General features: G+C 36.3%; 1 protein-coding gene across 3 annotated transcripts in view; it reads right to left on the bottom strand.

Moving 5' to 3' along the window:
* The window catches only part of KIAA1109 (KIAA1109 ortholog), a 126,053-nt gene that overhangs the window by 91,325 nt on the left and 17,691 nt on the right, over nucleotides 1-17,037 (bottom strand). For all 3 annotated transcript variants that reach the window (XM_010575572.1, XM_010575573.1, XM_010575574.1), the window contains exons 6-15: nucleotides 14,545-14,731; nucleotides 13,284-13,365; nucleotides 12,449-12,642; nucleotides 8,307-8,386; nucleotides 6,902-7,052; nucleotides 4,878-5,034; nucleotides 3,985-4,063; nucleotides 3,050-3,141; nucleotides 2,055-2,172; nucleotides 779-934 (exon numbers count right to left, since the gene is read on the bottom strand). In XM_010575572.1, coding sequence (XP_010573874.1) covers nucleotides 779-934; nucleotides 2,055-2,172; nucleotides 3,050-3,141; nucleotides 3,985-4,063; nucleotides 4,878-5,034; nucleotides 6,902-7,052; nucleotides 8,307-8,386; nucleotides 12,449-12,642; nucleotides 13,284-13,365; nucleotides 14,545-14,731 — 1,296 coding nt within the window. The remainder of the gene's footprint in view (nucleotides 1-778; nucleotides 935-2,054; nucleotides 2,173-3,049; nucleotides 3,142-3,984; nucleotides 4,064-4,877; nucleotides 5,035-6,901; nucleotides 7,053-8,306; nucleotides 8,387-12,448; nucleotides 12,643-13,283; nucleotides 13,366-14,544; nucleotides 14,732-17,037) is intronic.

The following is a 17,037-nucleotide window of genomic DNA, read 5'->3' as shown; positions in this document are numbered from 1 at the left end:
ACACTGTACTTAGCACAATGAAATTGCAAGCAGACAATAAAAACAACTGTAACTAACATCTTATGACTTCCTGTATTGCTTCACATACCAGTTTTTGGACAAGAAAACACACATTGAAAGTTTGTCAGGCTCCTGATGAAGTAGTAAGCCTTATTTTTAACTGGAACACGACTTCATGATTTTTAATCAACCATCCTCTTTCCACATTGAAATTATAAGATTCTAGTACAGTGTAGACCACTGAAATACATATAAGCCAAATTGCACATTAAACAAAGTTTTGGCTTTCTGAAATGTAGCTCTTAGTTTTGTCTAGAAATAGCAGCATTATCTCCTATTCTGAAATAAACAGGAAACAGACATTTCTAGTTATGTGGAGTTCAAATGGTATTTTTTCCAACATTATTTAAAAAACTTATTCCCACGTGAATGTTTTCAGTTAGCTTACTGAATATATGTCAAGACCTCATGGTTGCTCTCTGCAAACTGTTGTACTAAATCAAAGATTCAAAGGGTCTTGAAAAATGAATGCTAAAACATGATCTAGAACTGCACTCTCCCCCCAAAAAAGTGTGCATTTGTAAGAAGTAAGTTAGAACTTATAACAGTTTTAGGATGGTTTATGCACATCAACAGTAGCAAAATGGGTAGTTATCACTGAACACACATTTTTCTAGTAAAACTTTTATAATTCTTGTACTCTCTCTATATATTCTCAGCATTTTATACATATTTTTGTAGTATGTGCTCTTCTTCCAAATAAAAAAAGTGACCTCACCATTTTCTTGTTGTTTGGTGGAACAGTCAATCCAGTTGTGTTGGTTTGCTGCCCAAATCATTTCAAATTGATGAAACATGACTTTGAAGTTCCACATATAAGGAACAAATGAAAAAATATCAGGTGCACTATCACTGGACCAGTCTTGGATCAAATCTAAACCCACATAAAGTAATAAAAGACAAGTTAGTAGCAATCAAGTGAGAGGTTTCTTGGTTTAAGTTTTTGGCTTTTCATAAATTGTAAATATTAACTGTTTGCTCCTTTACAGAAAAAGGAAACTAAGAACAATACACAGTATCCACTTCTCAGGCAGATATTTCACAAATACTTGCTATGAATCCACCTCCTACTTCTCACCTGCTTTTTAAGGTGGAAAGCCATAGGTTTAATTTAATTAAGTTTCCTGGTTTAGTTTTGTTCAGTAGCAAAGTTACATATTGAACTAAAAGCACTGGACTACCAACTGCCTTCCTTTGGTTTTCCACTCTGATACTTTGAATGTGTACATTAGTAGTATTTTCTAATGCAGCAAAACAGTGTTGTTGTAAAAGTTCACGTTTGCTCTGAAAAGGCTGGTAGACTATGCTGTGTACTGCAACACTATACAGATAATGGCTCCAGCCTCACTAGGAGGATAACTTTATTAGCATGGCACTATGCCTGCACTAATTAATCCTTTCTCCCAGCAGGGCTAATTAGCCCAGGCAGTGCCACATGGATGGGGCTATATTCTTTCCATCACTGCAGCTGGAACATTCAGCAACAGTCTGGTGATGCTGTATCACATTGTACTGCCTTGTGCACGTGTATTCCTCCTCACAGCCAAAATCTTCAAGAGCAAATTACTTTCTTTCATCAACTGTCAGCCACAGGGACATGACCTAAAGCCTAAGTAGCTGAAAATCAGTCAGCCAAAGAGAGAGAGGATCAGAGAAATCAACATCCTAGGTGACAAATATTAAACAAATCAATAGCTCTGAGAGAAATAAATTCATCTGAAATTTAAGATCACTTAACATAACTGAAGATCAAATTTAGTTTAGATGTTAGAAAATTAAATTATTTGGTATCTCTACTCAAATATAAGAATATCATGTACTTAGACGCTTACAGGCAACAGAAAACATCAAGAACTTTGTCTTCAGAAACAATTTGTTATCCTAACTATGTGAAATCAGAGTACCTCACCTTGTACACCTTTGCAAAATTTGAAAAGAAATACTAAAGAAAGAATATTTAATTTGATATGTAACTTATTTAGCAAAGAATTTACCTGTAAAGAAGCTTTTCTGAGCAAAGATGAAATGATAGGTTGCTTTATAAACCTCAAGTTCGCATTGCCATGTCTGTGGCATGTTCCATATCCGGGGATAGCTGGCGTTAATATGAAACTGTGAACAAGACATTAAAACACTAGAATTACTTGAAAAGATGACAATGCTTGACCCTGTAGCTCAGCAGTTTTCACGTATGTACTCTGCTGAATAATTAAAACTGTTTTCCTGCTGGGATGAACAGAAGGCCTCTCCAGTTCCTTAATAATTTAATCTCTCTTTCTGTGCTTGAAGGTCAAGTGTTAGTGTATTCGTTTATTTGGAAAGGTATACTACGAGCTTCTGATACATCTTGCAGTAGACGTACCAAGCAATTTATGAACCAAAGTTTTCATTAAAAGCATCAGTTCTCATAATAAACTAAAGATTAAATCCCTGAGAATATTCTTCAACCATTGATATGATGCTCAAATTTAAACATTAAAAACATCACTCTAATACAGTCACTTAAAAACCAGTGAGAAAGGTAACCTACAGAAATACAGCATTGCAGAAGTGAAATACTAGGCAAACAAAAGAACAATGCAGTATTAAATGTCTCAAGTAGTTTAAGCACTCTGTAGTACTTTTAAGTACTTATGCGCACACATTCTGTAACACAGCTAGCAAGTGTAATAATTTACTAAGGTAAAGCCTTATGAACACATGACAAATAGTAAATGAGGCAATATTTGTAAATGGTACTCCAATGCCTCCACGGCTTTCAAAACACATATAACTTGGCATATAAATTATGTAAGTCACCAAAAGTTACACATGTGCATAGTTATGTGTGTATACATAAGTTCCTTACATATCAAGGTCTTGCAAAACCCATTTAAAAGGCATATTTCTGTATTAAGAACCTAAAGAACTGCTCTACAGACAAATAAATATGTTCTTTATTAAAAGTCCTCTAGAAACTGAAGCATTGTGCTTATTAACGCAAACTTACAGCTAGCATTTCAGCTTCTAAAAGAGTCCGGTACTGCATACTGCTGGTGGCATCAACATGTAGAAGCTGCCCTTTAATTGTAGGTGAATAGCCTAGCAAACAAAAGATATAACACATAACAATCATACAGATATAATAGTTACACAATATTTAAATAATTTTCACCAGTGATTTCAGCAGTTCACTAACAATCAAGAAATATCATGATGGAAATTAGTACTATAATAATTCTGTCCTCTACTGTTTGTCAACAAAGAGCTTAACGTGTTCTGCCTTCATGTAGGATGACAAAAATCTTATTGCTGGGTCTGGAAATGCTCAGGTTCTGGAGATCTTGGTTTAAGTTGCAGAATAATAAATATGCCAGAAAGAATCACGAGAACAAACAATTTAGCAAAGGGCTTCAAACCAGCCAACAAGATGAGTAAATGCAAAAAACATTGCATTTGGTATACCATTGGTATACAAATGCTATACCATTGCATATGGCATACAATACCCATATCTTTACATTTATGTCCATTTCACCTTGGATTTTGGTGTTTGCTTTGTTTAAACAAACTACTGATAAATTAGTTTTCATAATGCATTTCTCAGCACAATTCAACTACTACACTAATGCTACTGAAGAAGTCTTCCTTCTTCAAGTTGACAATGTATCCGTAATCTGCTTCAATACACACAGAGTTAAATGATATACTGTCTAGTAGTTAAGGAATTTGTGTTTCCTAACCCAAACATGGAGGTAACTTAACTATTTAGGTACGTACATGCTTTAATATCTTGCAAGGATATACTTTTTGTTCCTTTATGTAAGAATATACATCTCATAGTCACAAAGGAAAAACACTACAAGACATTGACACACAAAAGGAATGAAGATAACTGTTCAGGAGAAACATTAGGAAAAGAAATTAAGCTCAGCCTTAACTCACCATTTTCACCTACTGTCATGGGAATATTTATTTCCAAATATGATCCTGCACCAACATTTACATGTACAGCATTGGTTTCCTGTATTGCAAGAAAGGAAAAAAGTCCAAATTTTATTTCTAGGCTCACCACATCAACCAGTGTACCTTATGCCTCTGGCTATCATTATCCACATGTGGATTAAGGCACCCAATGACTGAAGTCTTTCTTGCCTTCAGAAAAATTACTAATGAACTATCTATGTGCAGTGATACCAAATAACATTTTAAGGCTTAACAAATGCTGACTTAGGTCCACGAATAGAAACAGCAAAAGATATTCTGATCCAAGGCCTGAGAGGCCAGATGAATATACATTTCTAACACTACACTTTCTAACTCTTTCAGTCACAAAAAAAAAAAGAAGAAAACAGGTGTACAATGAAGTAATGCTATATCCCATTTGTAAGAGCAGCAACAGGGGAAAGAAAAATCCAAACCCCTATACATATACATCTTTTGTTCCTCCCACTGTCATCTCTCCAGTAATATTAGATATTCATCCAATATCAGAAGAAATTATCTTTTCATCATGGTGAGCTTCATTGTAATGGAAGATTGCACAGGAAATGTCCAGATCATGAATTCCCAAGACTGTATGAGCTAGCGTGGCTTAAGATGTAGCTTTAAGGCTTAAAAGAAACTTAAAATAAGCCAACAAATATTAATGCCTCTCAGCCAGTATTTCTCTTGGAAGAGTTTGCTCATACGTATGGAAGACTAAACCAAAAATTGCCTAGCTTTTAAAACCACAGTTCTGTAATAAACACCTGAGACAAGTAAAAATACGCACAAACAAAAAGCACAGTGTAATCACAGTAGACAAGTTATTTTCTAGATAGATTTTCATTATTTACCCTATTTTTTGTAAAAAGCAAATCAATGGTGGCATCTGCAATAATATTCATCCGCAGTTCAAAAGCAAGAATCTGTCTTGGTTTCCCAGGCTGAGCAATTTCTGAGACTTTCATAACTTGGTAGTCTGGTGGGAAGAAAAACTTCCACAAGCAATCCCTGGGGGGGTGGGGGGGGGAGGCAGGGGTGAGATAAGAAAAGAGTTGTTTTTATTCACAGAAGAAATGTATATATATTTATACATGTTTATGCATTTATTCGGTTCACTTAATTATTTTCCAGTTAGCTGAGTCTTTAGACAACCACTGAATGTGATAAGAAAGAATGTTTGTTTAAAGTCTTCATCACTGGAGCCTTCCAACTCATTACTGAAATCTCCAAAAGTTTCAATGACAAGTAGTGACTTTTGGATAAAAGCCATAAATGGACAGACCATAAATGATTTAAAACAAAAATATTTTAATTCAGACGGCAAACAAGCTGTTTTTCTTCTTATTCCCAATCCTTAGTTTACAAATCTGCTACAAAAACATAGTAGGAAGTAATCTGTTTATGCTTTGGTTTGTGCATAAATAATTGATGTAATGCCCAGAAACAAACAAAATACAAAACTTTAGGACCTCAGAATGGGAGTGAAATGAAGCCTACATTTCTGCAGACTTACATCTAAGCCTGCTACATGAAAGGAAAGCCACAGCAATGAAGCACAGACAGCATACCTTATACAGGTCTCAAGGGGGTGGAAGTAAGTCTTTAAGGGGGGGCAGCAGTTTCCTGCACCCAACACCTGACCACTACAGCAGCTTAAAAAAGCCATAACAAACAAGCCAAAAACACAACAACACCCCCCCCACAAACACCACACAGCACCCACTGTCAAAATCCTCAGGAAATCCAAGATTTTTTTGCATGATGTATTAAAGATCAGTATTTGTAGAAGTGCTTATATGAGTTGAGAGTACAAAGTCCACAGAACTCCTGTCTGTGTTTATAAAACATTCAGGCACTTTTCAAAATCCTATCTTCTATCCATGGCAGAACGCGAAAGTGTTCCCAGGTATGTATCTATCAACTCTACGCACTCTGCATAGGCACCAAACTGCCTTCTGCCCAGCAGGTAAAATTATAAAAAGCATACCATCATAGAACAAGCTTTCCTGGTAGTATTAAAAATATCATTAATGATTCACTGACTTCATGTTCCTAGGAAAGCACTGTTCTAGAAATTGGCATTTTCTCTAAATTCTCTAAGACACTGTCGTATCTAATGACTACTCTTTGGTCTGTCATCCTCACGCTCCTAAGAGACAGTTTCATAATAGTTTCACAGGAGAATTAATGGAGGCCAAGAGAAGTATCAATCTGTAATTAATAGAGGAAAAGAGGGAAAGCACTGATTATGTCACTTTTACTTAATAGTCCTTTACTCTCTAAACAATCCCACTGACTGCCCCAGAAATACTCATGGGCAAAATATCGAGGGCTAAGTGAAGAATAGTAGTAGAGTTCTGGCCTAATATTTTGTCACTAAAGTATGTAGATAATAAAAACTTTGGAGACTGCATCAAGCGGTTGATCCTCCTAAGCAGGGATAAATGATTCCTCCCTCATTATTTTCATAGCCAGATTTTTACTTCCACAAAATATTCTCATCAATATGCAGTGTATTCCCATCCATGAGCTAATAGGAGCTTGGCAAGTCTAAAGGTAACCAATTAAAAGGTTAAACCCTTATGTATGTAATACTTGATAAATAGTAAAACTACTTTGTTCACAAAAAATAGGAACGTAATTTATTAGTTTAATAATAAAAATTCACTGACTGATCCTAACTTTGGAAGGCCAACAAGATAAACAATGAATTCACTGATCTTAAACCACTGTGGCAGGACTCTTCTTTTTGACTGCCTAGTCTACCCCATACAAACTAGAAGTCTGAGCAATCGCATACTGGAAATTTTAGAATGTTTTCTCAATAATAATAGATAATAAAGATAAAAACTAAAGATGTAAATCATTGTAATACCTCTGCCTATCAGCCCAAGGTCCATAGTTGAAGTCTGTTCCTTTTCCACAAACAATGTCCAAACCCCAGCATGGTGGCAGGTCCTGTAATTTACTGTCTTCATTGTTCGCTTCTCCGTCATTACTTTCCTCCGTCTCCTCTGGTACAAGACCTATATTACATAATATAATAAACAAATTATTAAAGGAAGCAGCTTCAAATTAACATGAAAAATGTTTGCTAAGCACAAGACAATTAAAGTGTCCTGATGTCAGTTTTAGTTGAGATGACTACAGTACGTAAATACCAAGCCACAATTCAATGCAGACTCTCAGTGGAAGGGCAAGAATGTAACTAAAAATCCTTGGGATTTTCTGAAGCGCTGCTCACTGATGTCAGTGAAATGCTGACATACACAGCAGCTTTATCTCTTAAGTATGCTTTTTACCAATACAGGCTTTCATACATGCACATTCAGTTCCAAATCCTACTTACAAATCAAGTTTTGAAACAAAGAAGATTAAGTTAAAAATCCGTTCTACAGACAAAGCAAGCAAATAAAAAGGAATACTTGCTACAAGAGACCGAGAGTTACCAGTAAAAATTCAAGCAGTCATTCAGCAATGATCCAAAATTGCCACCTATCCTACACCAGTATACATTATTATTGAACATGTTACCCTTGTTCAAGATTCAGGCAATGCTGAACTTCAGTCTGAGCAAAAGCTTTTGCAAATCAAGAAAAAAATCCAGCACAACAAAGTGGTAATATAAGGCACTGGATTTAAAGTGAAAAAGGCAGACCCTGCAATACTCAGAAACTGATGCATCAAATAGACATCCAAAAACCCCAGTAGGTATTGACTACAAATTGTCCCCACTCCTGAAGTACTTTTGGAAACCTACATCATTTAAGTTTACAGCTTAAAACATAGCTTGTTTCAAGAATAAATATCAAGATTAATTGCTTCCATGTTGCATATAGACTTGCAGAAGGCACTGCTGACAAAGTACCTACATCTATGTAAAACTACTTGCTGATAAAAACATTAGTTCTACAGGTACAGTTATTTCATCTATGGAATTCCCCAGGGCTCTTACATGAAACAATCTAGGAGTTGACAACAACCATTAAAAAGAATGCAGCTCAAAATTTCACTCCCTTCTAAATATGAAACACATGAACTCAATCCCATTTGTTTGAGTGGAAATTTTTTTCATTTGCAGAAAAAAACCTTATGAAATTCTAAGTGTTCATAGCGTACCTATGAACACTTTTATTGGCTCCAAAACATTACACTAACTCTTTCAGCATAGAGATTTTTCAGCATTAAAAAAAGACATTGTCTAGCAAGTCCAGACAATTAAATAAACAAATAGCCTTCAAATCCCTTAAAATTTTATGCTTGCATTTAACAGAAGATACCTGGTTCATCCATATAGTAATAGATATCAACATCATTGGACTGCATTACAACAAAGCCTTCACCCATCAGCCTCGGTGGTCTGTAATGGAAAAGAGTGCAAAGATAAAAATTAAAAAGCAATGTGCTGAGATTAATCTTTATGAATTCAAGTAATTTTAAATGCAACATATTAAGCATAATGGAAGAGACTACATAGGTCAGGCTCACTTGAAGCTTGTAAGTAGTACATATTTAATGATGGAAACATCAATAAAACTGCTACCTGTATCAAACAAGCCAACAGTGGAGATGCAGTGTATGCAGTACCTTACCAGGAAGATTTTGTTGACAAGACTCCAGTTTGACAGGATCCCAAGACACCAGCTCCATGTGTCTATACAGGTCTTGCCAGCAGCCTGACTGCAGGCTGCCTGCAAGAGCCACAGGCTACCTTATCTACCAGACATCGGTCTTGTCACATTACCAGAAGGGTGGACAGAATAGACAGAAGTGCCTGGGCCACATCAGTCTGTCCAAATGCAGCTGTTTGTAAGCCAAACTTGAAGTGCAGGTTATAACTTCAGCTCCTGTCTTTCCCTCCTTGTAATGCTGTGATTTCTGGTCTATCTGCTACCTCAGACTAAATGAGCTTCTGAAAATAAACGCTGTGAATATTCAAATCTATCTGGTCTCAGGTTCCCTAACAAAAAGGCAGCTGTCATACTGCAAGGGTATGTCTACCTTGATTTGCAAAAAATACTTGATCATTACATTGTTATTATTATTAACTCAACTTTTAAGTTACTTTATATAACCCAAGAATGAAGATACCAGGTTCCTCTCCACAAAGACATTTCTCAGGTATTATAAACCACAACCAACTACCAAAGTTTTACTTTCAATGTTTCTTTCCATCAAGAGTTCCTTTCTCCTTGTCCTATATTATTCTTTCACCTGCTAATAGTTTTCTTACTAAAATAGCACTCTAAACCAAAGGGATAAGACATCTTCAGTAATTAGACCATTAGTTTAAAATAAAAAAAGAAAAAAAAAAAAAGGCTGTTCTTCCTTAATAACATTTCCCTCAATATAAAAGGATGTAAGTGATGAAACTAATACATGAAACACTTCTCCTAACACTATTATATTGGTATATTACAATCCCTTTCTTACACCGTTACCACATGTTAATTTATATCATGTTACATTTTATAGTAGTAATAATAGTATAATGTGAAAATTCTATTTTTACTGCAAAAGACTTTTTTGCCACTTTTATAAATTGTCATCTCTTAACAAAAAAAGAACATTCTAATGACAGAAATACACAGTCTAAGAGTGTGACCTGTTAGAAGCACATTGCCCATTTTACCACAGCTCAAATGCAGGAAAGCTTGGAAAATATGGAAAACAGCAGGTGCAGATCCCAGGTACTGCCAGAAGTTCTTCAGAAGCAACAGAGCAGGAACCTTAAAATCAATTTTACTTTGAGAGTAACGACAGCAGTGAAAGATGAAATACTTTCTATTCACTCCCAATTTTCCAATTATTTCTTTTTTCTGTCCAAAACTGAATTGGCCTCCCCCATGACATGCAAATAGAGCAAGATGGACAATTTGACTTAACACCATGGCCTAACAGAAGCTGTCATTTAGCTGTAGGTAAGAAAGAAATATCTACAGGAAAACATTAGAAGCTGACAGAATGGCCAAATCCTCCTGTCAAACACCCACTGCCATTTCATCCTCATCACCTTTGCCATTCTCCAAATGGTATAAGGTTTAATGGAAGTGGAGGGGAAGAAAAAAAAAACACCAAAACCCCACGTAGTAGCTAAACATCTTCCTCAGTCCTTTTCCTCCAATTCTTTTAGTGTACATCTTTATCATGTCTGCGTATTCCATTAAGTAATTATCTTTCGTGTTCTTGTTCTGATCTCTCTGCACTCACTACACTTGTATAAAACTTTTTGCACGTTCAGCGTGCTTTTTTTCCACAAAGAGGAAAGTTCTGTATCATCATGTCTTGTCACTAGTTTTTTGATTCCCTTTTTCAGAAGAATATGAAAATATACAGTGGATGACTGAAACAGCTTATAGTTTTACATTATCAAAGCATCACAGGCCATAGAAAACACAGAAGACAAGAAAAGCAGTTACCTTTTCTTATGCTAGTCCTAGGATGGTCATAGGTTAGGTGATAACTGACAGGTGGTGAACCCAGTAGCAGAACCAATTTAGATTTAAGATCAACATATATTTTTCTTAATAGGGATGAATTCTGTGATCAGTGTTCACTGCACAGCCATGCAAAAAAGACAACAGTACTGCTTCTTTTAGTTGTATTCTCAACTGAAAGTGCACATGAAACTACCTCTGCAGAAAATGGGAGTGAAAGGTACCTAATGAGGCCGTCTAACCCACCCTCAGCAGGAATAGTTAAACCTTGCTGGACTAAGCTGATGGAGGTGGCAGAACCCTAGAAAGCCCACCACAGCCCATTTGCAAAACCAAATTAGGTAATGGCAATGAATGATAATGAGATTACGATCATCGTTAAAAAGCATTTTCTAATATCTAATCCTAAACCTCCACTTTGAGCCTGCTGACTTAACTGCTCTCCAAACTTGTTCTGCTTTGATCTGCTTTTCCTAGCACCTTTTTTTTTCCTTGGGTTTTGGAGGATTTATTTGCAAAAAGTGATGGAGACATTGAAATGTCTGTTTGTAATACAATATGACAGTTTTCAAGGTGGGTTTTTGATGTTTGTATTGATTAGTCAGTCTGTTACAAATTTCATCCAGCCACTTAGCAGTTTTTTATATGTGCATTGCCTGCAGGAATTTCTGAAAGTTAAGACAGTCAGCTTGATTTTTAAGCCAAAGAAGTGTAAGAGGGCAGGCTCTAAAGATTCAAACACTCCCAGTTTCCAGTGAACTGGGTCATTTGTTGAATCGACCCAATAAATTAGGGCATGTTTTCTGCATACGTGCCACCCTTCAGCCACCAGAAGCTGTAGGGATGGTAACAGCATAAAAAGAAAATACTTAGCGCAAGCAGGAGAAAGAGCTAATAGTTTGAGTATCTTAATCCTATTTTGTTTTAATCTTGTTTGTTTTCAATATTAACTGGAGAAATTTCCTTTGTCGTCATGTTGGAAGAGTAAGATTCTGTACACATCCACAGAATGTTATTTGAAAACATATAAAGGCATATTACAGACAGCAGTATTTGGCTGATACAAAGCCAATTGAGGCACAGTCAAATGATGTACAATTTATTTCCAAACATCATAATTCATTCTTTGGGTATTGTTGCTTAGGAGGTCTAAAATAGGTATAATCATTTTACATAAACTCATACACACAATTGTCCAAGGTGAGTATGCATTATTTTTTTTCTGTTGAGCAAATAACTCCCATGAAGAATTTTGAAATTTAGCAGTTTTGTCCAAATTATCTGTTGAATATATAACATTGTAAGCATTAAATAAGGTAATGCAGAAAATTCTGGCTATGTTGTTCACACCATACCAATCAAGAATGTTAATATAGTATGCACATAAATGTCTCACTGGCTAAACTGTAATAAAACAAGAATCCTAGTGTCAAATCATTTCATGCAAGCACCCTTTCTTTTGTTTGACTTACTACCATTCCGTTTGTTAAAGCTGCATAACCCTGCTTATGCGGAATACACAGAGGTAAAAGGATCAGCAATCTGTTTTCAGAAGATAACATGATTTCTACTACAGCAAGAGTGCACAGCTTTTGCCCATTTTTTTTAAATACTTTCCAAACCATATGTGAACCCAACAACCTTAAACCTTGCATTTATCCTAGAAATCTAGTGCTGTCAAAGCCTGCATACAGCTATAGTACCTGAGGGAAGGAAAATAGAAGTTGAATGCAGGATATTAATCATAGAGCAGAACACACCAAAAAAACCCAACACCTACAATGAGATAGAAAACCAGCACATTTCTCCATTAATAAAACAGTTTCAAAGATCCAACATTTAAAAACTCTGAAGTGGTAAAAATGCCAACTGTCTAAACACACTAAGAAAAATAAAGTCACAGAAACACAACCAACATTCTTTTCTTTATTTTCTTAAAATAAAGAATAAAATAATATGGAAACAAAAAAAACCCCAAAACTTACTCATCATTCTGAAGACCAACATATCTTGGACTTGGAACCAGCATGACTCTAACATTTTCCAATTTTCCTTTCACAATGTGCATAAACTGATCAAGGTGGCTCGAAGGTGGTTTTGTGGTATATGTCAAAAAAGCATCATCGAAGTTAATACAAAGGGTTTGTGGCTGATAATGATTCCCAAATGCCAAGCGACCCTAAATCAAAAAGAAAACTCAATTACTCGTTATACACTGCTCTTTTATATGTATGTGTATATTTACCTATAATAATGCAGTTTAACCAGCCATATACAAATAAAGACCGTGGACAAAAATCCTGGCCATAATCTGCGCATATCTAAAACTACTACCTTGTACATTAAAATCTCAACGTTCTATCTCCATCTCCTATCACCTCAATAACAGTTCTCCTGTTTTTGGGGGGGGGAAACATCATCAACTTTTAAGGAACATGTCCAAATATCCCTATAAAAGATGCAGGGAAGAAAAGAAAAAAAGAAAAAAAAAACCAAACAAACACCTCCCAAAAACCCAACACACCACACATTGTACAGCACCCATTACACCTAGATTAATTGCTCGGTGATATTCTTGAAATCATTACAAGTCTAAGACACAAGCATTTCCCAAAACAGAGACCATAACCATGTTTCCATCAGCACCAGCAGGATTTGTGAACATGTCAGGGGAGAGCTGGTGATGTCATTTTAAAACTTTTTTAAAGCATGAAGTAGAACAAAAACTCAAAAAGAATGTATAAGAAAAATGAATGGCAAGCCTGATTTTTTTAAGCATATACTGCTAAATATTTTCATTATCAGGGTCTCTTCACTTACCGTGCTCACATTGACCTTAATGACTGGAATAAGTGATCTCCATGAAGAAGAAGGGTCTTGAGATTCTGTTTTTACTTTAACACTATGGGGAAAAAATGGAGATTATTATTTTGTCTTTTCCACAGAAGAATTAACCAACCTTTTCTTCTAGGGATCTCCAGTGCACAGCTCTCAGGGGACACTCCTTCCCACAGGGGTGTCTCCTGTAAGGGACCTGCTAGCAGTCTACTACAAGACTCCTCCAGAGTCTGGAAGAACAGCAGGAAGCATACGCAGCTATGCCTTGGATGCTGGTATACTGAGCTGACACAGGTAGAAAACAAGCATGCCACATTTAACACAAAGCAACAGTTAAAGAAATCTTCCTCAGGGGACCTTGGTCTGTTCTAAATATTCCTATTTAGGTGTGGGATTTTCCATTTCCCAAGACATATCCTCCCCAAAGGCAGAAGTCCTTCCTGTACCTGTCAATAAGGGTGTAAGATGAAAACACAAAGAGACTGGCTCGGAGGCACAGCCCTTACTCAAACTCAGGACTGCCACAGCATCCTGCAGCTGCCCACTATGTAATTTAGTAACACATACTGGCCTGGCCAGCAGCAGTGGAAGGACTCAAGTCTCATTAGATCTTCTCTGCTCCTGCCAATAAATCAGTCTGGTGTGATTCTGCCCAAAGAGAGGCTTATTATTGAACATCTGACTCCACTACACATAAGCCACGTAGAAGAGCTCCTTATAGACCCGCACCATGTTTTCTGGGGTACCCCAAAAAGAGGAATAAAATAAGAAAAGAAGGTTTGTGTAGCCATACACAAACACACACCCCTAAAAAGACAACTTGTGAAATCAGCCCGAGTTTAAAGCTCAAAAACCAGTAAGTCCTCCCAACACCATACAGATCCTCACATTCTGTCTATTCAGTGTCTTGAGCAGCTATTACTTCTACTGAGCAATACCACTATTCTACAAGCATAATCCTCTTCAACACATGCTCTCTTTCCACACTGTGCTTCAAGTAGATTTTTCAACCTGTCTCTGATCATTAAACAAGGAGTGTTTGGTTGTGTTTTTTAATTATTACGGTAGAAAGTCTGAGGAAAGGAAAAAGATTTAGACTGTCAGGCTTGTCAGTGCAATTTCTCTCTCAGCTGTGCTTCAACCATTTGGCCTCCAGAGCGTACGTTAACAAAACATTACCCAATTAGTTCAGCACTTTGCAGAACAAAGCATCAACAAAATAGCAAAACGAATAATAATTTACCTTTCAAGATTGGTATGTGTTCTCTGCCTCCCGTTTAATTGGGCTTTTTCATCATCTTTCTTTGCTGGAATTATTGTGGGATCCAAGCCAAACAGTTCTTGAAGTTGTCCGTAAAGCTCAGAACGGTTGTACACATGAAATTCAAAGTCATTCACCATAATATACAGTCGTGTTTCTGCCTTTGGATCTAAAAAAATAGTAGGAAAAGAGTTTCTAATTCTATTCCAACATTCCCTTGCAATATTTACAGTTTTTCAAATACGCACATTTTGCAAAAACAATCTACATGGCAGTGAGCAGCTGTGGAAGTACATATTAAAAAGCAGTAAAAAACTCCACAAAGTAATTACACCTTTCCAAGCAAATCAATAAAACTTGGCAAATAGGACAGGTGCATACAAAATATAAAACCAGAAAATCATTTCACCACCCTTAGGTCACAATCCAAAAATAAATCCAGGCAGGAGCTGCACAGAAGGGTAAATAAGGTTTATTCAGTCTCACATATAAAAACAAACAAATAAAAGTCTCTCTCGATGCACAGCACAGAAGCCTCGGCACCAACTTCTGCTTTGTAGCACAGATATCAGTACTTGAGATCAAGTCAATCTCAAAACCCAAATGGTTTTCTAGCCAAGCTCTGTGGTACAGCAGGCCCGAACTGGGAAAAAGCTTTCTTTTACAGAGAGACAGAAAACATTAATATGCAGAACTAACAAGAAGCATACTCATTTTGCACAATCGGTCAACATTTTCACAAATTTAAAATTTTAACTGCAATATCAGCTTGACTTGCTGATACTTAAAAACTAGTTTAAAATCTACTGATCACATACACAGCTGTTTGTGACATACTTTGACATACTTTTGCCTTAGATAGTATGACCTAATTATGTAGTTAATGTGAGGAAAAAGCTCGCACAATTTCTCCCTAATTACCCAGTTGAAAGAGTGCCCATTACTCATTCACTCAAGAGACCTGAGCTGCTCTAAAACCTGATCTGGTCTTTCTAAGTCAAGCAGACTTTAGGAAGCTGAAGCATCAATGGTTATTACAGCAGTCCCCAGTCGGTAACTCAGGGGCTACAAACTGAAGGCAACATTTCCCACAGGCTAGAAATTAAAAAGTCAGAGCGAACACCGCTGCTGTTGCGGTCAGGGTCAAGAAAAGAAATGCAGCTGCCCAAGAGGCAAAGTTTAGAGACACCTGCTTTATTAAATGCGCCCTCTTTGCTAACAAACTCATCTGTCCCCCCATATTACGCATCTATACAACACTCTGTCCCAACAACAGCAAGCCATCTTTTAACCCTCACACCTAAATTACCAGAAATTTCCATATCATTATAAAAAAAGTAAATGTTCAATAAGTCTCCAGAAAGCATTCACATCACAGTTTTCTTGAACAGGAGACAGAGAAAAGTTAATGAGCCAGTTTCAGTTCCTTCCTGTTTTCATAAAAGCACTATCAAATTTGTTCGTTGGTAATGCTAACTTGCATCAGTAAGATATAGGCAAAGGATGACATGGACAAAGATTGGGATACGCAATTGTTCACCTGAGAGATCTCAGTATCATCAAGAACGCAAATAAATGTAATTTTTCAATTCCTGGAGGCAAGCATTTGACTTCATTAACTAAATGAAATTATATGTAGTAATTCATTTCTTTAAAGGGGATTTAAAGAGACAACTATCTCTTTTTCCTAATAACAAAAATAAGATTTGACCTCCACACATCAATTTGGTTGCTTAAGACACTTTTAGAAAAAAAAAAGGCAAGGAAAAAGAGACAAGCGCATCTGAATGTCATATAGTTAAACGATTTAAAGCAGCATATATATAGGTCATGTAAAAGTAAGTGACAGCAAAATACTGAAGTTTTATCAACATTTGTTGGAATCAAGGTTACTAACGTAGCCAAGGTTTTGACATTTGCTCCCTACAGAGTTTAACCAAGATGTATTATTTATTTATTATTTATTCAAATGTTTGTATCACAGCTACCCAAACAATTCAACATAAATAGACCCACTAAATAAAACCTAATGGGAACATGAAACAAGTCACTCCTGACAATAATAACTCCTCCTGTTTTGGTTCTTAAAACAGTATTCCCCCTTCAAAAAACACCTCACAAACTACACTATATAGTTTTACAATATGAAAATTGATAATCTGCTGTGGCACCTAAGCCAAGACATCTGGGTGTGCCCTATTCACAACATAATCCTCCAACTTTTGTTTCTAAACCACTTTCATTTCTCAAGTATGTACAAAACCAACTCTCAAGTCCCAGTATGGTTTAACTTAACATCCAGACAGAAAGACAACCCACATGCTTGACTTTTTCTATGAAGTTCTTTCAACATTGGTATGACATGCCTAGTACAAACATAGTGCCGTGATGAAAAACAGATTGCACTTGCTAGGTCAAACTGAGGAACTTTTAAAAAACCACAGCAGGAAGTGCAACTTCACTACAGGTTATCAA

The sequence above is a fragment of the Haliaeetus leucocephalus genome, unplaced genomic scaffold (genome assembly GCF_000737465.1).
Source record: "Haliaeetus leucocephalus isolate CR32 unplaced genomic scaffold, Haliaeetus_leucocephalus-4.0 Scaffold484, whole genome shotgun sequence".
NCBI classification, from domain to species: domain Eukaryota; kingdom Metazoa; phylum Chordata; class Aves; order Accipitriformes; family Accipitridae; genus Haliaeetus; species Haliaeetus leucocephalus.
Note: the sequence above shows the minus strand (reverse complement) of the source record. Positions and strands in the feature narration are given on the sequence as shown.